Here is a 25,775-nt window from a genome sequence, read left to right on the forward strand (position 1 = left end):
CTCGACCACTTCCTCCCTGCCTGACAGGTACATACTTATCAAGGACACGCAGTAACTGTTCCTTGAACAAGCTCCACGTTTCCATTGTGCCCATCCCCTGCAGTTTTCCTCTCCATCCGATGTATCCTAAGTCTTGCCTCATCGCATCATAATTGCCTTTCCCCCAAATATAACTCTTGCCCTGCGGTATATACCTATCCCTTTCCATCACTAAAGTAAACGTAATCGAATTGTGGTCACTATCACCAAAGTGCTCACCTACCTCCAAATCTAACACCTGTCCTGGTTCGTTACCCAGTACCAAATCCAATATGGCCTCGCCTCTCGTTGGCCTGTCTACATACTGTGTCAGGAAACCCTCCTGCACACATTGGACAAAAACGGACCCAGCTAATGTACTCGAACTATAGCGTTCCCAGTCAATATTTGGAAAGTTAAAGTCCCCCATAACAACTACCCTGTTGCTTTCGCTCCTATCCAGCATCATCTTTGCAATCCTTTCCTCTACATCTCTGGAACTTTTCAGAGGCCAATGGAATCAACTTTGGGGGGATGAGGGTAGCAAGCTTACATCTAATATCCTGAAGTGTGGGTACTGTCACAACTCTTTAATATTTATTTCCAGGTTTGTCCTTAATCAAATTTGGAAGACAACTTTTGTAATGACAAATGTCTGAATAGCCTTATTATCATAATCTTCCGGTTGTTTTCCATGTCACAGTGACTGAAATTGTCTGGAGCTACTGATAATGTAAGGTACTTTTCTCTAATCTCTTGAATATGGGGATGAGGAGAAATTGAGCTGTTGTTAAGTGGCTTATCGCCCAAATCTGTTCTTGAGCAGGATTTGGCTGAGAGGATAATTGCATCAGTTGAGCTAATGTTTATGCAGTGCCTAATCCAATGCGTCAGGTACTGGTGCATATGACAAGTCACAGTGGGTATAAAGGCAGCAAGATCCAGTCATGCAACAGCTTACAACAGCGGAGGACAAAGGTAGACGGACCGACAAAGCATCATCTCAACCAGCTGCACCAGGCTACCGACAAATTACAGAACAGGACAATGGTGAGCAGCACACTGACTTCCTTTTTATAGCTTGTTTGATCAAACAAATCTTATACCATGGGCTGGATCCTCTGTCGGTGGGACCCTCCGCTTCGCTGGCAGTGCACTCATGCCCGCGGATTTTCCGACGGCGTAGGGGTGCCCACAATGGGAAACCCCATTGGCTACCTGCCGGGATGGAGGATCCCGCTGCCAGTGGGGGTGCGCCGCACCAGAAAACAGGTGCGGCGGGACGAAGAATCTCGTCCATATCTTCAGTGAACTGAAATAATGGCACAGTGTTAGTAATATCAGGCACGATCTACCGGCCATGCTGCACCCTAAAAGTAGCTTGCCGCGGTGCAGTGTGGCCGATAGAAGTCGGGAGACCCCACTCACCACGCCTCATGAGACAGCATGATGTGAAGCCCGCCCATTGTGGGCGGGATCACATTTTGGCATATCTGCATATTGGAGCAAGACAGCTGGTCTCACTCGAATATGCAGTTTCCTGAGGTACCCGAGGCCTGGGATCTAACCCCTTGGCCTTGGAGACCACAGCGAGCGTCGTTCAGTACTGGTCCCCACAAACAGGCACCAGATGGAATGGCACTTGTGGGGATCCTCCAGGGGATCAGAGGCCCCCAGGTGCATGCCCTTTGGGCAGGGATTTACTCTGGCACTGCTGTTGCCACCCCGGCACGCATTCCCTGATGAGACTTAGGGGCTTTTCACAGTAACTTCATTGAAGCCTACTTTTGACAAAAAGCGATTATTATTATTATGTTAATAACGTTGTGTTAGATGACGTTGTGTTTCTCGGCGTTGCGAGTGCCGGGAGACACGCGGCTAAACGTGTTCGCTATGGGACATAGGTCCCATTTAGTTTGATCGCGCCATTATGTTTGCTGGGTATATAACACAATACATACATTAATTATCCTTTATCAGAGAAAATTAGCGGAGGAATTCTACAACGATGCCAGTTCAGATGTACAAGATACTTTGACAGTATTTACACCAATTCCATTTTCACATTAAAGTCTCACACAGCAATTTAGTTGATACCACTTTCATTTCTCAATCAGAATGTTATGGGTTCAAATGTCACAACAAATTTCAACACAGAGAATGATTCTTAAGTGCACAATAAGGGGATGCTGAATTGCCGGATGTGGCATCTTTCAAATGAATGGTTGCACCAAAATATTGTCTGTCTGTTCAGTTGGAATTCTGAAAGAAGAGCAGGAGCTTTCTTAGTGAATTGTTATAACACAGAAGGAGGTCATTTGGCCTTTTGTGTCTGTGCCGGCTCTCCAAATGAGCAATGCACCAATGCCATTCCCTGCCTTCTCCTTGTATCCCTGTGAATTCTTCCTTTCCACATAATGATCTGATTCCCTCTTGAATGCCTTTATTGAACCTGCCTTCAGCGCACTCTCAGGCAGCACGTTTCAGATCCTAATCACTCGCTCTGTGAAGAGATTTCTCCTCATGCTGGCATTGTTTCTTTTGTCAATTACATTGAATTTGTGCCCTCGTTTTCTCGATCCTTACACCAATGGGGATCAATTTTTCCCTTTCTACTGAGTACAGGTTCCTCATGAGTTTTGATGCCTCGATCAAATCTCTTCTCAACCTTCTCTTTTCCAGTCCCTTTCTCCAATCTGAAGATGTAAATGAAGTTCTCATCCTGGAAACCATTCTGGTAGAGCTTTTTTACACCCTTCCTAATGCCGTAACATCTTTCCTAAAGTGTGGCACCCAGGACCGGACTCCAGTTGATGGCAAGCCAATGTTTTGCACAAGTTTAACATAACCTCTTTTGCTTTTGTACCTTATGCCTCTATTACTGAAGCTACAATATGCTTTAATCTCTGCCCTCTGAACCTGCCCTGTCACTTTCAGTGATTTGTGCACATATACACCCAGGTCCCTCTTCAGACTCGTACTCTCGGTTTTATATTGTGATAGAATCATAGTACAGAAGGAGGCCATTCAGCTCATTGCGTCTACACCAACCCTCTGAATGAGCATTCAACCTAGGCCCACTCCACTGCCCTATCCATATAACCCCACCTACCCATTGGACATTAAGGGACAATTTGGAATGGCCAATCTACCTAATCTGCACATCTTTGGACTTTAGGAGGAAACTGGAGCACCCGAGTAAATCCACGCAGGCACAGGGAAAATGTGCAAACTCCACACAGATCAAGGACGGAATTAAACCTGGGTCTCTGGTGCTGTGAGGCAGTAGTGCTAACCACTGTGACCCCATTCCGCCCCACTCTCTCTGTTCTCCCCACCAAAATGAATCATTTCACACTTGTCTGTATTGAAATTAAATGAAAATGAAATTTTCAACTCCCATTGTTCATCCCATCTACCAACCTTTCCTACCCTTTTGAAGTTCTGAACTACCCATCTCAGTTTACCATGCTTCCAAGTTTCGTATCATTCACAAATTTTGAAATTGTCCCCTGTATACCAAGGGCTAGGTCATGAATATATATCTGGAAGTGCAAGGGTCACAACACCAACCCCTGGGGTACTCCACTACAAACCTTCCTCCTGTAATCTGATCCTTTTCTGATTTGTTAACGATAACATAATTGATTTCAGCCACCCTAATTTGCTAGCGATATGTAAGTGCCTTAATAAATTTCTTTTGGTTTTTCCAAGACTTAACTAATTAAGATGTGGAGATGCCGGCGTTGGACTGGGGTGAGCACAGTACGAAGTCTTACAACACCAGGTTAAAGTCCAACAGGTTTGTTTCGATGTCACTAGCTTTCGGAGCGCTGCTCCTTCCTCAGGTGAATTCACCTGAGGAAGGAGCAGCGCTCCGAAAGCTAGTGACATCGATACAAACCTGTTGGACTTTAACCTGGTGTTGTAAGACTTCGTACTAACTAATTAAGGCAAGACACGATTTTCTATTAAAGGTAAAAGTATACTTAGTAACTCCAGACAATTACTTTTACAACTTCATCTGGATGATAAGTCGTTGTAGTGTAACCTTCAGGACTTGAACATGATCTCATGGTTTTTGCCTCAATAATCTCGAATACTCAGCTAGCAACAAAACATTACAGAACCCTGGCTTGTAACCCTGAATGACCATCACCCTGTTATCACACCCTGGGCAAGTACAGCCACTCGCATCCCGGAGTGAATTAACCAATTAACAAGTGAATTAACCAATAAATCCTGTAAACATTCCCAAAGTCTTTGGCCCTTAGCTGCCCAATAATTACAGTCACCAAGTTTGTAAGTTTAAACACAATTACTGTTTACTTATAACGAGAACTCTATTGAAATATGCAGTAAATATAACTGGATAACAACAAACTAATACCGAGTACCCCCTTTAACTGTCCCAGCTACTGCAGGCAAACAGAGGGGGAAGGGGTAAAAATAATAAGGGTGAAGGTCAAAAGATAAGAGTCTTTGCTTCAGATGGTGGTTCTTTAGCACACTTCCTTCACAGCACGCTTGCTGATTAAAGTCTCTGATTTTCAGCTTGTAATGGTCTTCTTTGCAGAGTAATTCATTCAAGGTCCATGTCGTGTAAAAATGCAGTCTTCACTGGCAGCAAGCTTTCTGGAGAAATACTTTATTCCTTATCAAACAGGGCCTTCAGCTCAAGGTTCACCTTCACGCCTCTGCAGTCTCAACAGAACGGCACCTAGACCTGCTGGAGAGAGTCAGCCCCCACAGTGACCTTTTGGAGAGGATTAGTTAGATCCTTTTGGAGAGAGTTAGTTCGATCTCTTCATCCAGGCTGCCAGAATCAAAACTGAAATCAAACTGAACCTTGTGACACTGAAAATATTCCAGTGGGATCAGAACCAATCACCGCCAGTTACCGGGCAGAACACAGCCTTTTGGGTCAATTCATTGACCATCAGCCAAATCAATCAAACCAAGTCCCAGCCAATCTCTGTCATTGGTGCCGAACAGTCCACAGCTGCGGTTTGAACAAACACAGATGAATACAGTGGTCTCTCCTGCTGCTGAAATCCTCTGCTTCAGCTATTGCTTTCTTCTGCTTGAATTAAAGGCACAGGTTGCCTTAAAGGTCATGACCGCAAATCATCCACAGATCAAAAATGTAACGGCAAAAATAAAAAGAAGATGAAATAAGGGAGTAAACAAGAAGGACCTTTACAACCCGATGTCAGTCAGGATGATTCTACTTTAATAATTGTCTCTTCCTGATGCTAGGTTAATTTGATTGGTTTTTGCTCACAGTGGCCACCTGACCTCAGTATATCAGTCAGAAAACAATGGAGTTATTTCACAAAGCCTTTTTCCAGTTAGTCCTCACTTAATATCGAGTCATTTAATGTTGCTTCACTTTAACATTGTTCATAAATTAGTTCCAGTATATCCATTTAATGTTGCTACTTTAAAGTTTTTCGTCACAGACTCCCTTTTCATCATAGAATTTACAGGGCAGAAGGAGGCCATTTGACCCATCGAGCCTACCCAAGCCCACACCTCCACCCTATTTCCGTAACCCAGTAACCCCACCCAACCTTTTTGGACACCAAGGGCAATTTATCATGGCCAATCCACCTGACCTGCACATCTTTGGACTGTGGGAGGAAACCGGAGCACCCGGAGGAAACCCACGCAGACACAGGGACAACATGCAGACTCCGCACAGACAGTGACCCAAGCCGGGAATTGAACCTGGAACCCTGCAGCTGTGAAGCAACTGTGCTAACCACTATGCTGCCGTGCTGCCCACTTTTCTGTGACCTACCTGCTAAGTTTTTTTTTCTCTAAATTTAGAGGACCCAAATATTTTTTTTCCAATTAAGGGGGCAATTTAGCGTGGCCAATTCACCTAATCTGCACGTCTTTGGGTTGGGGGGGTGAAACCCATGCAGACATGGGGAGAATGTGCAAACTCCACATGGACAGTGACCCACAGCTGGGATTTGAACCCAGGTCCTCAGCGCCGCAGTCCCAGTGCAAACCACTGCGCCACATGCCGTCCCTTACCTGCTAACTTGACTTTCCCTGCAGCCCTTCTTGTTGTCTGTCCCTCTTCATTCTGCTTTCCAGCCTTGCATCCTGGTATGACCCCCAGCCTTCGATTCCCACATTTTCCTCCTGCTCTTGCCTCCCATCCTCTGTCCTTCTATTAGTCCCTGGGGTCCGCTCTTGCACCATCTGGCTTCACCCCTAGCTTCACTGCTGAACTCTTACATCCTGGGCTCCATCTAGAGGCATTAGTTGGTCCTTGCAGGTAGTCGAGGCTTCAGTCTTTCCTTGGGTCCTTTACCAGCGATCCAAAATGTTTCATCGCTAGAACAGTTTGCCTCAAACTGCACTTCCTCACAAATACAGAGAATTACAATAATTGAACTTATATAAGGGTCCTTTCTTTGTGTTCCTGTTTATTCCCTTATTTTCCACTTTCTTTAATTTTTATTTTTGCCGTTACATTTGTGATCCATGGATGTTTAATGGACCTGTGACTTTAAGGCAAAGCAGCCTGCAAGAAGCCTGTGCCTTTAATTAAAACTGACGGTTCCAGAAGACTGTGCTATTTTAGACTGATTGCAGATTGCCAAGTGTCAGTGATTTTTAAAAAATGGTTTTATTGGTTTTCACGTTTTATATTACATATTTCAGTTCAAACATTGAGTTACAAGTGTCTTATCCACGTGCAGTATTTTACAAAGATAATCAAGTTGCGGTGAGAATTACACAAGAGAAAAATTAAAAAGCCAACAAAGCACAAAGAAACGAGGATCGCTGTATATATTTACATTTGCCTGTTTTGTCTCCCTTCAGTGGTTGGCTGGTCAGCTTCAATTGCCCTGCTTATTGTTGGCCATAGTGTGCGTTTCCCCACGTGTTGCTGCTCCCTCTGGTCCTCTGTTTGCCCTTGTACCTGTCCCCTGCAGCTGTGCCCCTTTTGTCTCGCAGTCTTATTCTGGGTTTTCCCCCCTCCTCCCCCTTTCCCTTTCCTTTACATTTGGTGGCTTGTCTGTGCTGCCCTCCCACTTTAGTGGCTGTTGGCTACAAGCAGGTCCTGGAACAACCGAGTGAATGGCTCCCACGTTTTGTGGAAGCCCTCTTCCACCCTCAGATGGCGAATTTAATTATCTCCACTTGGAGAAATTCCGATAGGTCGGACAGCCAGTCTGCAGCTTTGGGTGGTGCTGCTGACCGCCAGCTGCGCAGGATTCTCCGGCGAGGGAGGAAAAATCAAGGGCGTCGGCCCCCTTCCCCATGAATAGTTCTGGCTGGTCTGATACCCCGAAGACTACTACTTTGGGGCATGGCTCCACCCTCATCCCCACAACCTTGGACATTGCTTCAAAAAAGGTTGTCCAGAAACCGACAAGTCTGGGGCAGGCCCAGAACATGTGGGTGTGGTTGGCCGGACCTCCCTGACATCATTCACATTTGTCTTCCACCTCCTGCTCATTCGGGTTCTGGTTAGGTGTGCTCTGTGCACCACCTTTAGCTGCGTTAGGATCAGCCCTGTGCGTGTGGAGGTGGAGTTTGCACTGTTAAGTGCTTCGCTCCACAGGTCCCACCCTATTTCTATCCCTAGTTCTTCCTCCCATTTTTGATTTGTATGTGCCGTAATTCATTCTCTTTGGGCAGTTGCAACCTCTCAGTCAGCTCTTCTAGATTCACTCGTCTGTCATCCATGTAGAAGTCCCTAACTGTCAGTGTGTCCCCCCCCCCCCCCCCCCCGTCTTGTCTCCACCTTTTAAAGGTGGTATCCACTGTGGCTGGCGTGAACCTGTGATTGTTGCAGATAAGGAACCATGATGGATGTTTAGATCAGGCCAAAGTGTTGCCGTAACTAATTCCATATCCGGAGCGTGGCTATTACTACTGGGCTTGTTGAGTACTTGGTTGGTGGGGATGGGAGTGTTGCTGTGGCAAAGGCCCAGAGAGATGTCCCTATACAGGGGTTCGCCTCTATCCTTACCCATTCTGTTTCCAGCTCCCTTACTCACCCACTCACTCTTTCTGCTGTGGCCGTCCAGTGGTAGCATTTATGGTTTGGGAGGGCATGGCCTCCATGCTTCTCTTTCTTTGCGGGACTTTTTTTGGGATCCTTGGATCACTTTTGCTCAGCTTGAGTTTGTAGCCCAAGAAGGCTCCAAATACTTTCAGGAGCATCATGATTCCCTGCATGCTGCTTTGGGGGTCGGAGATGTAGATGAACAGGTCAGCTGTATAGAGTGAGATTCTGTGCTCTCTGTCCCCTCTCTGGATCCCCCTCCAATATTTTCCCATTCTGAGGACAAACAGCAGTGGTTTGATTGAAGGGCGAATAGAAGCAGGGACAGTGGGCTTCGCTGCATTGTGCTCCTCTGCAGCTGGAAGTGTTTAGAGAGGGTGGCCTGCAGCTCGCTATGCGAGCGCTGTACAGGAGTTTCACCCAGGCGGTGAACCCTGCTCCAAGCCCAAACCACTCCGGTACCTCTATGAGGTACTTTCACTTGATACTGTCGAAGGCCTTTTCTGCATCCAGGGAGGTGATCACCTCTGGTGTTCTTTCCCCGGATGGGGTCACTATCACGTTCAGCAGGCGCCTGATGTTCGATGTTAGCTGCCTGCCCTTAACAAAGCCCATCTGGTCCTCTGCGACCATCTCTGGTATGCAGTTCTCCAGCCACCTAGCCAGGATTTCGGCCAGTATTTCCACATCTACGTTGAGGAGTGAGATGGGTCTGTAAGAACCACATTCTGTTGGGTCTTTGTCTTTCTTAGGTATCAGTGGGATTGAGGTTTGTGCTGCCTTCAGAGGCAGTGTGCCCCTTGCCAGCGGGTCTGTGAACATCTCCCGCAAGTGTGGGACCAGTGCTGGCACACATCTTTTTATAGAAGTCCGCTGGGAATCCAACTGGTCCCGACGCCTTCCCCGCCTGCATGGAGTTGATGCTCTGCATGACTGCTCCCAGTTCTAATGGTGCTTCCAGCCCCTGTTTTATACACCCCCTCCCCCCACCTCCACGACTGGCATATCCAGTCCATCAAGAAACTATTTCATCCTTGAGTCCCCTACGGCGGGTTGAGAGGTGTACAGCCCCTGGAGAAGGCCTTGAATGCTTTGTTGACCTTTTACAGCTCGGTTACTAGTTTGCCGTTGTTGTCCCTAATCTGTGTTAACTCCCTCGTGGCTGTCTGCTTTCTCAGCTGGTGAGCCAGCAGGCGGCTGGCCTTGTCTCTGTGTTCGAGAAGGTCCCCCATGTCTGACAGAGTTGGTGCACTGCTTTCCTAGTGGAGAGCAGGTCAAAGTCCATTTGTAGCTTTTTCCTCTCCGCCAGAAGCTCTACAGTGGGGCCTTGTTATATCACCGGTCCACTTCCACTGCCTCCATCTGCTCCATAAACACGCTTAGTTCTTTCACCATATTTGAGGTTTTCCCTGATTTGGGGTTTGATCTGTCTGTACGTGGGTCCTGTACACAGTTAAAGCTTCCCCCACCCATGATTAGTCGTTGTGAATCTATGTCGGGGATTTCTGCCATGGTCTTCTTTATAAACTCATTGTTTTCCCAGTTGGATGCGTATACGTTAACAAGGACCACTTGTGCCCATCCAGTACACCGCTCACCATGGCGTATTGTTCTCCTGCGTCCATTACCGTCCTCATAGCTGTAAACGCTGTCCTCTTACTTAATAGTATGGCTACCTCCGGCTCTCTTACCATAGCAAGAATGGTACCTATGTTCCACCAGACCCTTTCTTACCCACAGCCAATCCTTGGTCAGTGTCAATGATGTCTTGGTTTGATTGATTTAGCTGGTATCCAATGAATTGGCCCAAAGGGCTGTGCTCTGCCCGGTAATAAGAACATAAGAACATAAGAACTAGGAGCAGGAGTAGGCCATCTGGCCCCTCGAGCCTGCTCCACCATTCAATGAGATCATGGCTGATCTTTTGTGGACTCAGCTCCACTTTCCGGCCCGAACACCATAACCCTTAATCCCTTTATTCTTCAAAAAACTATCTATCTTTATCTTAAAAACATTTAATGAAGGAGCCTCTACTGCTTCACTGGGCAAGGAATTCCATAGATTCACAACCCTTTGGGTGAAGAAGTTCCTCCTAAACTCAGTCCTAAATCTACTTCCCCTTACTTTGAGGCTATGCCCCCTAGTTCTGCTTTTACCCGCCAGTGGAAACAACCTGCCCGTATCTATCCTATCTATTCCCTTCATAATCTTATATGTTTCTATAAGATCCCCCCTCATCCTTCTAAATTCCAACGAGTACAGTCCCAGTCTACTCAACCTCTCCTCGTAATCCAACCCCTTCAGTTCTGGGATTAACCTAGTGAATCTCCTCTGCACACCCTCCAGTGCTAGTACGTCCTTTCTCAAGTAAGGAGACCAAAACTGAACACAATACTCCAGGTGTGGCCTCACTAACACCTTATACAATTGCAGCATAACCTCCCTAGTCTTAAACTCCATCCCTCTAGCAATGAAGGACAAAATTCCATTTGCCTTCTTAATCACCTGTTGCACCTGAAAACCAACTTTCTGCGACTCATGCACTAGCACACCCAGGTCTCTCTGCACAGCAGCATGTTTTAATATTTTATCATTTAAATAATAATCCCTTTTGCTGTTATTCCTACCAAAATGGATAACCTCACATTTGTCAACATTGTATTCCATCTGCCAGACCCTAGCCCATTCACTTAGCCTATCCAAATCCCTCTGCAGACTTCCAGTATCCTCTGCACTTTTTGCTTTACCACTTATCTTAGTGTCGTCTGCAAACTTGGACACATTGCCCTTGGTCCCCAACTCCAAATCATCTATGTAAATTGTGAACAGTTGTGGGCCCAACACTGATCCCTGAGGGACACCACTAGCTACTGATTGCCAACCAGAGAAACACCCATTAATCCCCACTCTTTGCGTTCTATTAATTAACCAATCCTCTATCCATGCTACTACTTTCCCCTTAATGCCATGCATCTTTATCTTATGCAACAACCTTTGTGTGGCACCTTGTCAAAGGCGTTCTGGAAATCCAGATATACCACATCCATTGGCTCCCCGTTATCTACCGCACTGTTAATGTCCTCAAAAAATTCCACTAAATTAGTTAGGCACGACCTGCCCTTTATGAACCCATGCTGCGTCTGTCCAATGGGACAATTTCCATCCAGATGCCTCGCTATTTCATCCTTGATGACAGATTCCAGCATCTTCCCTACTACCGAAGTTAAGCTCACTGGCCTATAATTACCCACTTTCTGCCTACCTCCTTTTTTAAACAGTGGTGTCACATTTGCTAATTTCCAATCCGCTGGGACCACCCCAGAGTCTAGTGAATTTTGGTAAATTATCACTAGTGCATTTGCAATTTCCCTAGCCATCTCTTTTAGCACTCTGGGATGCATTCCATCAGGGCCAGGAGACTTGTCTACCTTTAGCCCCATTAGCTTGCCCATCACTACCTCCTTGGTGATATCAATCCTCTCAAGGTCCTCACCTGTCATAGCCTCATTTCCATCAGTCACTGGCATTTTATTTGTGTCTTCCACTGTGAAGACCGACCCAAAAAACCTGTTCAGTTCCTCAGCCATTTCCTCATCTCCCATTATTAAATCTCCCTTCTCATCCTCTAAAGGACCAATATTTACCTTAGCCACTCTTTTTTGTTTTATGTATTTGTAGAAACTTTTACTATCTGTTTTTATATTCTGAGCAAGTTTACTCTCATAATCTATCTTACTCGTCTTTATAGCTTTTTTAGTAGCTTTCTGTTGCCCCCTAAAGATTTCCCAGTCCTCTAGTCTCCCACTAATCTTTGCTACTTTGTATGTTTTTTCCTTCAATTTGATACTCTCCCTTATTTCCTTAGATATCCACGGTCGATTTTCCCTCTTTTTACCGTCCTTCCTTTTTGTTGGTATAAACCTTTGCTGGGCACTGTGAAAAATCACTTGGAAGGTTCTCCACTGTTCCTCAACTGTTTCACCATAAAGTCTTTGCTCCCAGTCTACCTTAGCTAGTTCTTCTCTCATCCCATTGTAATCTCCTTTGTTTAAGCACAAAACACTCGGGCTTGATTTTACCTTCTCACCCTCCATCTGTATTTTAAATTCCACCATATTGTGATCGCTCCTTCCGAGAGGATCCCTAACTATGAGATCCTGAATCAATCCTGTCTCATTACACAGGACCAGATCTAGGACCGCTTGTTCCCTCGTAGGTTCCATTACATACTGTTCGAGGAAACTATCGCGGATACATTCTATAAACTCCTCCTCAAGGCTGCCTTGACCGACCTGGTTAAACCAATCAACATGTAGATTAAAATCCCCCATGATAACTGCTGTACCATTTCTACATGCATCTGTTATTTCTTTGTTTATTGCCTGCCCCACCATAATGTTACTATTTGGTGGCCGATAGATTACTCCTATCAGTGACTTTTTCGCCTTACTATTCCTGATTTCCACCCAAATGGATTCAACCTTATCCTCCATAGCACCGATGTCATCCCTTACTGTTGCCCGGATGTCATCCTTAAATAACAGAGCTACACCACCTCCCTTACCATCCACTCTGTCCTTCCGAAAAGTTTGATACCCTCGGATATTTAACTCCCAGTCGTGACCATCCTTTAACCATGTTTCAGTAATGGCCACTAAATCATAGTCATTCACGATGATTTGCGCCATCAACTCATTTACCTTATTCCGAATACTACGAGCATTCAGGTAAAGTACACTTATGTTGGCTTTTTTACCTCTGTTCTTAATCTTAACTCCTCGATCAGTAACCTAAGTTATATTTCCTCTTAACCTTTCTCCTAATTTTCCTTGTCGTCGAACCCATATCTTCCTGTAACAACCTGCTGCGTCGCTTACCATTAATGTTTTCACTTCCCGTTTTATTTCTTTTAGTATTCCTGGTCCTATTCACTGAGCTCCCGTCAGTCACTGTACCTTGTACTGTCGCCCTTTTTGATTTTTGACTATGGCTTCTCTGCCTTACACTTTCCCCCTTACTGCCTTTTATTTCTGTCCCTGTTTTACTACCTTCCAACTTCCTGCATTGGTTCCCATCCCCCTGCCACATTAGTTTAAACTCTCCCCAACAGCTCTAGCAAACACCCCCCCTAGGACATCGGTTCCAGTCCTGCCCAGGTGCAGACCGTCCGGTTTGTACTGGTCCCATCTCCCCCAGAATCGGTTCCAATGTCCCAGGAATTTGAATCCCTCCCTCTTGCACCATCTCTCGAGCCACGTATTCATCCTCTCTATCCTGACATTCCTACTCTGACTAGCTCGTGGCACTGGTAGCAATCCTGAGATTACTACCTTTGAGGTCCTACTTTTTAGTATAACTCCTAGGTCCCTAAATTCAGCTTGTAGGACCTCATCCCGTTTTTTTACCTATATCGTTGGTGCCTATGTGCACCACGACAGCTGGCTGTTCACCCTCACCCCCCCCCCCCCCCCCCCCAGAATGTCCTGCAGCCGCTCCGAGACATCCTTGACCCTTGCACCAGGGAGGCAACATACCATCCTGGAGTCTCGATTGCGTCCGCAGAACCGCCTGTCTATTCCCCTTACAATTGAGTCCCCTATCACTATAGCCCTGCCATTCTTCTTCCTGCCCAGCTGCGCAGCAGAGCCAGCCACGGTGCCATGAACCTGGCTGCTGCTGCCTTCCCCTGGTGAGCCATCTCCCTCAACAGTATCCAAAGCGGTATATCTGTTTTGCAGGGAGATGACCGCAGAGGACACCTGCACTGCCTTCCTACTCTTGCTCTGTCTTTTGGTCACCCATTTACTATCTCCCTCAGTACCTTTCACCTGCGGTGTGACCAACTCGCTAAACGTGCTATCCACGACGTCCTCAGCATCGCGGACGCTCCAAAGTGAGTCCATCCGCAGCTCCAGAGCCGTCAAGCGGTCTAACAGGAGCTGCAACTGGACACACTTCATGCACGTGAAGGAGCCAGGGACAGTGGACGTGTCCCTGAGCTCCCACATCGCACACGAGGAGCATGACACGGGTCTGAGATCTCCTGCCATGTCTTAAACCTTTGGTTAACTTCAACAATTTCAATTTCCCCAGAAAAAATTTAAATAAATAAATAAACAATGAAGAAAAAAATAAATAAATATACCAATGAAAAGAAACAGAAAAACAGAAACACTACTTACCAGTCACAAAAAGCACTTCCTCCCCACCCAGCTTCGAATTCCCACCTCGATTCAAATTCCCAAACTCACTCTTTGCTGTGTCTCACTCTGGCTGTCTTCTCTGTCTCACTGGGAGAACTGTTGGTGATTGGATATCTGGACTGTTTTTAGAGTCACAAGGTTCAAGTTTGGTTTCACTTTTGATTCTGCAACCTGGATGGAGGGTCCCAGTTAACTTTCTCCCAGAAGGCCACTGAGGGTTGATTCTCTCTCCAGCAAGACTAGGTATCATTCTCTTGAGACTGCAAAGGTTTGAAGTCAAACCACGAGCTGAAAGCAAGGTTTGATGTGAAATGAAGTGTCTGGATGTGAACCTTGTGCTGAAGGCTCAGTTTGATAAGATATAAATTGTTTTTCTAGAAAGCCTGCTGCCAGTAAGTATTAAATTGTCTAACCCAAATGAATAACTCATCAAGGAAGACCATTACCGGACTTCCGGTGGAGGCCATGGAGTGTGTGGTTGCTTATTTGATAGCTCCCGCTTGTGGTGGACCTTTGGGACCTTTTTCCCCGACTTATGGGGGATTTGATCGGTAAAATAGGAGACTGGTGAGGTAAAGGAGAAGAATCCCCCACTAGTTTATGGATTCGTGGACCAGAAGTGGTCTGAAAAGGAGAGATCGTTGGGCAAAGACGGGAGTGGAGTCTGCAGCACAGGAAAACATGGCGGAGGGTCAGTGACTGGGATTGCCTGCCCAGTGGTCAACGGAGCAGCTGGTGGAATTCCTTCAGGAGAGCTTTGCTAAGCAAAGACGAGAGCGCCAGGACCCGATTAAGACTGGGATTGACTGGGTGAAACTAAGATTGGAAGCTCACGGCCAGGCGATCCAGAAGGTGGAAGAGGCAGTGGCTGAGCACAAGGACCAGCTAACCGCGATGGCAGCAGAGATGGAGCTGATGAGGGACCACCAGAAAAGGCGGCAAGAGAAAGTGGAGGACTTGGAGAACAGGTCGCGCAGGCAGAACCTGAGGATCATTGGCCTCCAGGAGGGCAGCGAGGGTTTGGACGCAGGGCATATGTGGCGGGTATGTTCGAGAAGCTGTTGGGGGAAGGTGCGTTTACTCAGCCCTTGGAAGTGGACAGGGTGCACAGAGCTCTTTTGAGGAAGCCGCGGATGAATGAGCCGCCGAGGGCAATGGTGGTACGAATGCACCGGTTCCTGGACAAGGAACAGATCTTGAGGTGGGCCAGGCAGACGAGGAGCTGCAAATAGGAAGATAATGAGCTGCGCATTTACCAGGACTTGGGTGCGGAACTGGCCAAAAGAAGGGTAAGCTTCAATAAAGTTAAATCGGCCCTCTTAAAGGAGGGGTGAAGTTCGGCATGCTGTATCCAGCTCGTTTGTTGGTCACTTATGAGGGTCAAGAACTTTATTTCAGATCGCAGGATGAGGCGATGAACTTTGTTAAGGACAGGGGACTAGCAGGTGATGGAGGACGTTGAACTTGGGGGCGAGTAACTCTGTGCCAATGCGACTAAGTTTCTTTTCTCATTGGGTTTTGTATGTATTATTATTGTACCAATTTTTGGGCTGTTGCTCAGTTTTGTATGCAGGTTAACTTTGTTCTGAATGGGGGATGGTGGGTGGAATTTTCTTTGTGTTTGTTGGGGATTGTTATGTTTTGCATATGTATGTTAAAGCGGGGAGAGGGAGATCAGTGGTGGGTTGGATGCCATGGGTGGGGGCTACCAGGCTAGCTGGGCGGGCTAGCTCATGGAAGTGCAGTGGGGGGGCGAGCAGGTGATCAGTTTGCTATGGGGGTTGGGATTGTTATTTTGTTACTGGGGGGGAGGGGGTGGGAGGGTGGGGAATAGTTCTGCTGAGAGGGGAGGGACAGGCCCGGGATGTGAGCTGCAGGCTGGCCTAAGAAAGGTGATGGTTGATCAGCAGAGGGGGGTGGGGTGGGGGTGTTCCCGACCAGGCTGATCACAAGAAACGTGGGAGGGCTGAATGGGCCGGTCAAGAGAGCCCGCGTGTTCGCGCATTTGAAGAGTTTGAAGGCGGACGTGGCAATGCTACAGGAGACACACCTGAGGGTTGTGGATCAGACTAGGCTGAGGAAGGGTTGGGTTGGGCAGGTATTTCATTCGGGGCTAGACTCTAAAACTAGGGGGGTAACGATCTTGGTCAATAAGCAGGTGTCATTTGAGGTAGGGAATATAGTGGCAGACTCAGGGGTTAGGTATGTTATGGTGAGTGGGAAGCTGGAGGGGATGCCGGTGGTGTTAGTGAATATTTACGCACCAAACTGGGACGATGCGGAGTTTATGAGGCGGGTGTTGAGGAAGATTCCGGACCTGGACTTGCATAGGTTGATCATGTGGGGGGGGATTTCAATACGGTCGTTGTTCCGAGTTTGGATCGGTCGAGTTCAAGGACAGGAAGGGCGCCAGCCATGGCGAAGGAGCTCAAGGGGTTTATGGAACAGATGGGGCAGGGCTAGATACTTGGAGGTTCAGACAGCCAAGAGCGAAGGAGTTTTATTTTTTCTCCCATGTTCGCGAAGTGTACTCCTGGATTGATTTTTTCGTTTTGAACAAGGGCAGCACGGTAGCACAAGGGCAGCACGGTAGCACAAGTGATTAGCACTGTGGCTTCACAGCGCCAGGGTCCCAGGTTCGATTCCCCGCTGGGTCACTGTCTGTGCGGAGTTTGCACGTTCTTCCCGTGTCCGCGTGGGTTTCCTCCGGGTGCTCCGGTTTCCTCCCACAGTCCAAAGACGTGCAGGTTAGGTGGATTGGCCATGCTAAATTACCCGTAGTGTCCATAAGGGTTGGGAGGGGTTATTGGGTGGAAGTGAGGGATTAATGTGGGTCGGTGCAGACTCGATGGGCCGAATGGCCTCCTTCTGCACTGTATGTTCTATGTAATCTATGTTTGCTGGCGGGAGTGGTGGATGCCAAGTGGCGATTGTTATGTCGGACCATGCCCCACATTGGATGGATTTACAGGTGAGCAAGGAAGGGGGTCAGCGCCTGCAATGGGGATAGGATGTAGGACTGTTAGCGGATGAGGGGGGTGTGCGGGCGGGTGAGCGAGGCCATCCAGAATTATTTGGAGATAAATGACACGGGAGAAGTTTCGGCAGCAACGGTATGGGAGGCGTTGAAGGCAGTGGTTAGGGGGGAGCTAATTTCAATACGGGCTCATAGGGAGAAGGTGGAGCGGGCAGAAATGGATAGGCTGGTTAGGGAAATACTCCAGGTGGACAGAAGGTATTCTGAAGCCCTGGAAGCAGGGTTGTTGAAGGAGTGGCAGAAGCTACAGATGGAGTTTGGTCTGATATCCACAGGGAAGGTGATGGGGCAGTTGTGGAAGGCGAGAGGGGCGATATATGAGTATGGTGAGAAGGCCAGTAGGATGCTAGCATATCAGCTCAGGTAAAGGGAGGTGGCCAGGGAGATAGGAAGAGTGAAGGACAGAGGGGGGAACACAGTCTTGGACCCAGCGGGGGTGTACGGGGTGTTCAAGGAGTTTTACCATCTGTATACGAATCGGAGTTCCCAGCTGGGGTGGAGGGGATGAGGCAGTTTTTGGAATGGTTGAAGTTTCTGAAGGTGGAGGAAGGGTTGATAGAGAGGTTGGGAGCCCCGATCGGGATTGTAGAAGTAGTAGAGGGACTGGAGGCCATGAAGTCGGGCAAGGCCCTGGGACCGGATGGCTACCCAGTGGAATTTTACAAGAAGTTTTCTGTGATGTTGGGCCCGCTGCTGGTGAGGGCATTTAATGAGGCAAGGGAGCGGGGTGTTCTTCCCCCAACAATTTCACAGGCTTCGATTGCATTGATCCTGAAGCGGGAGAAGGACCCAGAGCAATGCGGGTCATACAGACCAATCTCCCTACTGAATGTCGATGCCAAATTGCTGGCCAAAATTCTGGCCTCGAGGATAATTCCGGGGGTGATAAGGGAAGACCTGACGGGGTTCTTCAAAGGCAGGTAGCTAATTGCCAATTTTAGAATGCTCCTGAATGTGATCATGATGCCCTCCGGGGGGGGGGGGGGGGGGGGGGCAAGGCTGAGGTGGTGGTCGTTATCGACGTGGAGAAGGCCTTCGACCAGGTGGAATGGAATTATTTGTGGGAGGTCCTGGGACGGTTTGAGTTTGGGCAGGGCTTTATTGACTGGGTTTGGTTGTTGTACCAGGCACCGGTGGCAAGTTTGCAGACGAACCGGGTGAGTTCAGACTACTTTAGACTGTGCCGGGGGACAAGACAAGGATGTCCTCTTTCCCCACTGTTATTTGCCTTGGCTATAGAGCCATTGGCGATGGCGCTGTTGCGTCAAAGGACTGGAAGGGGCTAGTCCGGGAGGCGGTGGAACACAGGGTTTTGTTATATGCAGACTACCTACTCCTATATATTTCTGACCCGTTAGGGGGGATGGGGGAGATTATTCAGATCTTAGGGGAATTTGGCCGGTTCTCGGGGTACAAATTGAATAAGGGTAAAAGTGAGGTTTTTGTGATCCAGGCGAGGGGGCAAGAGAGGAGACTGGGGGAGTTGCCGTTTAAAGTGGTGGGAGGGAGTTTTCAGGTGGCACGGAGATGGGAGCAGCTACATAAATTAAATCATTTTAGTTAAACAAATGAAGGAGAACTTTCAGAGGTGGGACATGCTCCCCTTGTCACTGGCAGGGAGGGTACAGACCGTAAAAATGACGGTCCTCCCAAGATTTTTGTTTGTTTTCCAGTGCCTCCCTATTTTTTTACCAAAGGGCTTTTTTAAGCGGGTGACTAGGCTGATATCTGGGTTTGTGTGGGCAGGTAAAACCCCGCAAGTAAAGAAAATACTGTTGGAGCGGAGCCGAGCGGGGGAGGGCTGGCACTGCCGAACTTTAGGAACTACTACTGGGCGGCAAATATAGCCATGATTAGGAAGTGGGTAGTGGGGGAGCGAGTGGAGAAGGGCACAAGTTTTGGGGCATTGGTAACGGCTCCTCTGTTCTCGCCGGCCCGGTACTCCACAAGCCCAGTGGTAGTGGCGGCCCTGAGTGTCTGGGGGCAGTGGCGGAAGCATATGAGAGTGGAGGGAGTGTCGGTGTGGGCTCCAATTTGCGGTAATCACTGATTTGTCCCGGGGAAGATGGATGGGTGATTTCGGAGGTGGCAGAGAGCAGGGATTGAGAGGTTGGGGGACCTGTTTATTGATGGGAGCTTTTCCTGTTTGGGGGATCTGGAAATGGAATTTGAATTACTGGGAGGGAATGGGTTTCGGTATCTGCAGGTAAGGGATTTTGTGCAAAGGCAGGTTTAGCCCTTTCCGTTTCTACCGCCACAGGGGATACAGGACAAGGTAGTTTCGAGAATGGGGATGGGGGAGCAGAAGGTATCGTAAATCTATAAAGAACTTATCGAGTGGGAGGAAACCCAGATAGATGAGCTAAAGCGTAAATGGGAAGATGAGCTGGGAAAGGAGTTAGAGGCAGGTCTGTGGTAGGATGCCCTGAGCAGAGTTAACGTGACCTCATCATTTGCCAGGCTCAGCCTGATACAACTTAAGGTGGTTCACCAGGCACACATGACGGTGGCCCGGATGAGCAGGTTTTTTTGGGTGGAGGACAGGTGTGCGAGATGTGCAGGAGGGCCCGCATATCATGTCCACATCTTTTGGGCATGCCCGAAGCTTAGGGGATTCTGGCAGGGATTTGAGAATGTCATGTCCACGGTGCTAAAAATGAGGGTGGTGGCGAGGCCAGATGTGCGATTTCTGGTGTGTCGGGAGACCCGGGATCCAGGGGGCGACAGAGGCTGACGTTTTGGCCTTTGCCTCCTTGGTAACCCGGAGACGGATCTTAGTAGCGTAGAGGGACTCGAAGGGTATGGGTTAGCGACATAGCTGGGTTTCTCAGGCTTGAGAAAATTAAGTTTGCCCTGAGAGGATCAACGTTAGGGTTTGTTTGGAGGTGGCAGCCATTTATCGACTTCTTCGGAGAAAATTAAACTGTTAGCAGATTCAATAAGTGGGGGGGGGGGGGGGGGCGGGGGGGGGGGGGTTAGGGAGTAAGGGGGGGGATTAGGCTATTTTTGTCTAGCTTAGGCGGGAACAGTGGGAGATGGAGGGGTGTGTTACGCATTGAATTATGTTTGCATTTGTACTTGTATCTTTTGTAGTTATAAAACCATAAATGCCTTAATAAAATGTTTGTTAAAAAAAAGGAAGACTATTACCAGCTGTAAACCAGATATTTTGATCAACCAGCGTGCTGTGAGGAAAGTGTGCTAAGGAACCATCGTTTGAAGCAAAGATGCTTCTATTTTGACTTATACTTATTACGTTTACCCCTTCCCCCCCCCCCCTCTGTGTTTGTCTGCTTGTGTGTGTGGGTATAAAGTGGAACAATTAAAGGGGATAATTGCTTGTCGTTATCCAGTTGTGTTCACTGCATATTTCAGCATTATTCTTGTCCTAGACCAGGGGCTGGTTTAGCACAGGGCTAAACAGATGGCTTTTAAAGCAGACCAAGGCAGGCCAGCAGCACGGTTCAATTCCCGTACCAGCCTCTCCGAACAGGCGCTGAAATGTGGCGACTAAAGGCTTTTCACAGTAACTTCATTTGAAGCCTACTTGTAACAATAAGCGACTTTCATTTCATTTCATTTTTCAAATAAACAGTAATGTATTTCAACTTACAAACCTGGTGACTGTAATTACTGGACAGCCAAGGGCCAAAGACTTTGGGAATTTTAAAAGATTTATTGGTTAATTCACTTCTGTTTGATTCCGGGATGAGTGGGGCTGGAATTGACCGCACACTTGCCAGGGTGTTGTAACACTTAACAGAGTTTAAATAAAAATCCAGTCCCTCTAATATGTTATGATCCAGTTAGGGACTATTGACATTTAAAGTGAAATCCAAAACCTTCTGTTGTATATTCTGTTGTACTGGGCGTGATTCAGTGAATGCATTGTGCCGGGTGTGAGGCCTGAATCGAGCTTCGAGCCGGGCCGATTGCAAGTCACCTGACTCACTATGCCCGGCACAATCTATATCATGCCTTCACTGGGCATGATCCAGATAATTATATTTAAATAAGCCATTAAGCTCACTTAAATATCCAGATGCCGTATTCATCCTGGAGTCAACGGTCACACCTGCAAGACCTCGACTTGGCGCTGTTTAGCACTGATTTCCACAATCGTGGATCAAGTGTGATGGCACCTCGGGGGACTCGCAGGTCATTAGAGCCCAATCCGTGGTCAGGGACAGGGCTGGATAGTACCCTGACACTCTCCCTGGCACCTTGGCACTGTCAGCCCGGCAGTGTCACTCGGACACCCTGATAGTGATAACCTGGCACTGCCAGAGTGCCCAGTTGGCATTCTTGGGGTGCCAGGAGCACTACCAAGGTGCCAGGCTGGCAGTGACAAGGTGCCCAGGTGCCATGTCGGCATTGCCAGAGGTCAGGGGCCTGAAGGGCCATGCCCATGAAAGGTAGGGTGAGGGAGGGTTTAAGGTGCCCAAAGAAAAGTTGGAGGGGTGTGAAGGGGGGTCCTAAAATCGGGAATCCTGAAATGGGGGGGATGTATAGATCAGAGCAACTGCTCAAAATGGCGCCGTTATCTGTGAGGAGCCAGCCCTGCAGTGCAGGAAATCTTCCTAAGTGTGGCCTCGACCAGGGAGAAACTCCCTGCAGCCCCAGAAAATGGTAAGTGCAGTTGAATAGCTGTGTCAATCTTGGCACTACATCCACAGAGAAACACCCCACCAAACATGCCTGAAACTGGACTTCGAAATTTTTCAGGTGAATTGTGCCCACTATCAGTAACTGAGATAGGAACTAATTGTTATGTTTCAGTATTCCGGGGGCCACATATCGTGGCTGCACTAGAGACTGATGTGACCCCCCCCCCATGTCCAACCGTGTTCAACGGGCTAAACGGTGGCTCTGGCCTGTACTGCAGCCCCTACCCCCGCATCTCCCCGTCCATCACCACATCCACCCCTCGCAATTCCCCCTGACACTCTTTCCTTTGCACCTCACTCCTGGCCTCGTCGGTGCCCAGCACCCATCCTTGCAGGCAGGCACCCCTCCCTGCCAAAAAGGGTAGTGGTGGCTGTCCCTACCCATGCCGGTGGTATGCTCCACGGCCCTGTCCTGCGATCTTCTGTAGGGGCTACTGTGGGCAACCCCCTGCGTGGGCCACATGATACCCCGCTGTGTGTTGCACCTGGTTATTGGGGGGAGGTGAAGGTGGGGTTGAAGGGCGCGGGGATGCAAGGGTAGTGGAGTCACCCATTCAGCCGGTGCCATTTCTGTACACAGGCCACAGTGGGTGGTCAGTGGGGTGCGCAGCAAGATGGCTGCTTCCCTGACACCCCAGTCTCGGGGGGTTACCCCGACCCGTGACCCAACACCTTGTTACCCCCCCGTCATTCCCCACTTCTCCCTGGCAGATGTCTGGCTGCTGTCTTCTTCTTTTCCATTCTCTCTATCTTTCTGTGAGGTATTCGACGAACGGTTGCCACCGCCTGGTGAACCCTTGAGCCGATCCCCTTAGGACGAACTTAATCCGTTCCAGCTTTATAAACCTTGCCATGTCATTTATCCAGGTCTCCACACCCGGGGGCTTGGCTTCCTTCCACATCAACAGTATCCTGCGCCGGGCTACTAGGGACGCAAAGGCCAAAACATCAGCCTCTCTCGCCTCCTGCACTCCCGGCTCTTCTGCAACCCCAAATATAGCCAACCCCCAGCTTGTTTCGACCTGGACCCCCACTACCTTCGAAAGCACCTTTGTCACCCCCACCCAAAACCCCTGTAGTGCAGGACATGACCAAAACATGTGGGTGTGATTCGCTGGGCTTTTCGAGCAGCTCGCACACCTATCCTCTACTCCAAAAAATTTGCTAAGCCATGTTCCAGTCATATGCGCCCTGTGTAACACCTTAAATTGTATCAGGCTTAGCCTGGCACATGAGGACGATGAGTTTACCCTACTTAGGGCATCAGCCCACAGCCCCTCCTCAATCTCCTCCCCCAGCTCTTCTTCCCATTTCCCTTTCAGCTCGTCTACCATAATCTCCCCCTCGTCTCTCATCTCCCTATATATGTCTGACACCTTACCGTCCCCCACCCATGTCTTTGAGATCACTCTGTCCTGCACCTCCTGCGTCGGGAGCTGCGGGAATTCCCTCACCTGTTGCCTCGTAAAAGTCCTCAGTTGCATATACCGGAATGCATTCCCTTGGGGCAACCCATATTTTTCGATCAGCGCTCCCAGACTTGCAAACGTCTCATCTACAAACAGATCTCTCAATTGTGTTACTCCTGCTCTTTGCCATGTTCCAAATCCCCCAATCCATTCTCCCCGGAGCAAACCTATGATTATTTCTTATCGGGGACCACACCGAGGCTCCCGTCTTTCCCCGATGCCGTCTCCATTGCCCCCAAATTTTCAGAGTAGCCACCACCACCGGGCTTGTGGTGTATTTCTTCGGTGAGAACGGCAACGGCGCCATCACCATGGCTTGTAGGCAAGTCCCCCTACAGGACGCCTTCTCCAATCTCTTCCACGCCGCTCCCTCCTCTTCTCCCATCCACTTACATACCATTGAGATGTTGGCGGCCCAGTAGTACTCACTCAGGCTCGGTAGCGCCAGCCCCCCCTATCCCTACTACGCTGCAAAAATCCCTTCCTCACTCTCGGGGTCTTCCCGGCCCACACAAAACTCATGATACTCTTCTCAATCCTTTTGAAAAAAGCCTTCGTGATCACCACCGGGAGGCACTGAAACACAAAGAGGAATCTCGGGAGGACCACCATTTTAACCGCTTGTACCCTCCCTGCCAGTGACAGGATACCATGTCCCATCTCTTGAAGTCCTCCTCCATCTGTTCCACCAACCGCGTTAAGTTTAACCTATGCAGTGTACCCCAATTCTTGGCTATCTGGATCCCCAAGTAGCGAAAGTCCCTTGTTACCTTCCTCAGCGGTAAGTCCTCTATTTCTCTGCTCTGCTCCCCCGGATGCACCACAAACAGCTCACTTTTCCCCATGTTCAACTTATATCCTGAAAATTCTCCAAACTCCGCATTATCTCTGGCATCCCCTCCGCCGGGTCCGCCACATACACCAATAAATCGTCCACGTAAAGAGATACCCGGTGTTCCTCTCCTCCCCTGAGTACTCCCCTCCACTTCCTGGAACCCCTCAATGCTATTGCCAGGGGCTCAATCGTCAGTGCAGACAATAATGGGGACAGAGGACATCCCTGCCTCGTCCCTCTATGGAGCCAAAAATACGCAGACCCCCGTCCATTCGTGACCACGCTCGCCATCGGGGCCCTATACAGCAGCTGTACCCATCTAATATACTCATCTCCAAAGCTAAATCTCCTCAACACCTCCCACAAATAATCCCACTCCACTCTATCAAATGCTTTCTCGGCATCCATCGCCACCACTATCTCCGCTTCCCCCTCTGGTGGGGCATCATCATTACCCCTAGCAGCCTCTGTATATTCGTATTCAGCTGTCTCCCCTTCACAAACCCAGTTTGGTCCTCATGGACTACCCCCAGGACACAATCCTCTATCCTCATTGCCATTACCTTGGCCAGAATCTTAGCGTCTACATTTAGGAGGGAAATAGGTCTATAGGACCCGCATTGCAGCGGGTCTTTTTCCTTCTTTAGGAGAAGCGATATCGTTGCCTCCGACATAGTCGGGGGCAGCTGTCCCCTTTCCTTCGCCTCAATAAAGGTTCTCATCAGTATCGGGGCAAGCAAGTCCTCATATTTCCGATAAAATTCGACTGGAAATCCATCCGGTCCCGGAGCCTTCCCCGCCTGCATACTCCTAATTCCTTTCACTACTTCCTCTATCTTGATCTGTGCTCCCAGTCCCACCCTCTCCTCCTCCTCCACCTTAGGAAATTCCAGCCGGCCCAGGAAGCACATCATTCTCTCCTTCCCATCCGGGGGCCGAGCTTCGTATAATCTTATATAGAATGCCTTGAACACTCCATTCACTCTCTCCGCTCCCCGCTCTATCTCTCCTTCCTCATCCCTCACTCCCCCTATTTCCCTCGCTGCTCCCCTTTTCCTCAATTGATGGGCCAGCAACCTGCTCGCCTTCTCCCCATACTCATACTGTACACCCTGTCCCTTCCTCCACTGTGCTTCTGCAGTACCCGTTGTCAGCAAGTCAAATTCTACGTGTAACCTTTGCCTTTCCCTGTACAGTCCCTCCTCCGGTGCCTCCGCATATTGCCTGTCCACCCTCAGACGTTCTTGCAGCGACCGCTCCCATTCCCTACTCTCCTGCTTTTCTTTATGTGCCCTTATTGATATCAGCTCCCCTCTAACCACTGCCTTCAGTGTCTCCCAACCACTCCCACCTGGACCTCCCCGTTATCATTGAGTTCCAAGTATTTTTCAATGCACCCCCTCACCCTTAGACACACCCCTTCATCTGCCATTAGTCCCATGTCCATTCTCCAGGGTGGACGCCCTTCTGTTTCCTCCCCTATCTCCAAGTCTACCCAATGTGGAGCGTGA

At 48.7% G+C, this 25,775-nt stretch overlaps 1 protein-coding gene across 2 annotated transcripts in view; it reads left to right on the top strand.

Moving 5' to 3' along the window:
- Positions 1 to 868: 868 nt before the first annotated feature.
- The window catches only part of LOC140419118 (glycoprotein hormones alpha chain-like), an 88,801-nt gene continuing 63,894 nt past the window's right edge, over positions 869 to 25,775 (top strand). For both annotated transcript variants that reach the window (XM_072502882.1, XM_072502890.1), the window contains exon 1: positions 869 to 1,068. In XM_072502882.1, coding sequence (XP_072358983.1) covers positions 904 to 1,068 — 165 coding nt within the window. In that variant the 5' untranslated portion in view covers positions 869 to 903. The remainder of the gene's footprint in view (positions 1,069 to 25,775) is intronic.

Source organism: Scyliorhinus torazame, chromosome 1, assembly GCF_047496885.1.
Source record: "Scyliorhinus torazame isolate Kashiwa2021f chromosome 1, sScyTor2.1, whole genome shotgun sequence".
Taxonomy (NCBI): domain Eukaryota; kingdom Metazoa; phylum Chordata; class Chondrichthyes; order Carcharhiniformes; family Scyliorhinidae; genus Scyliorhinus; species Scyliorhinus torazame.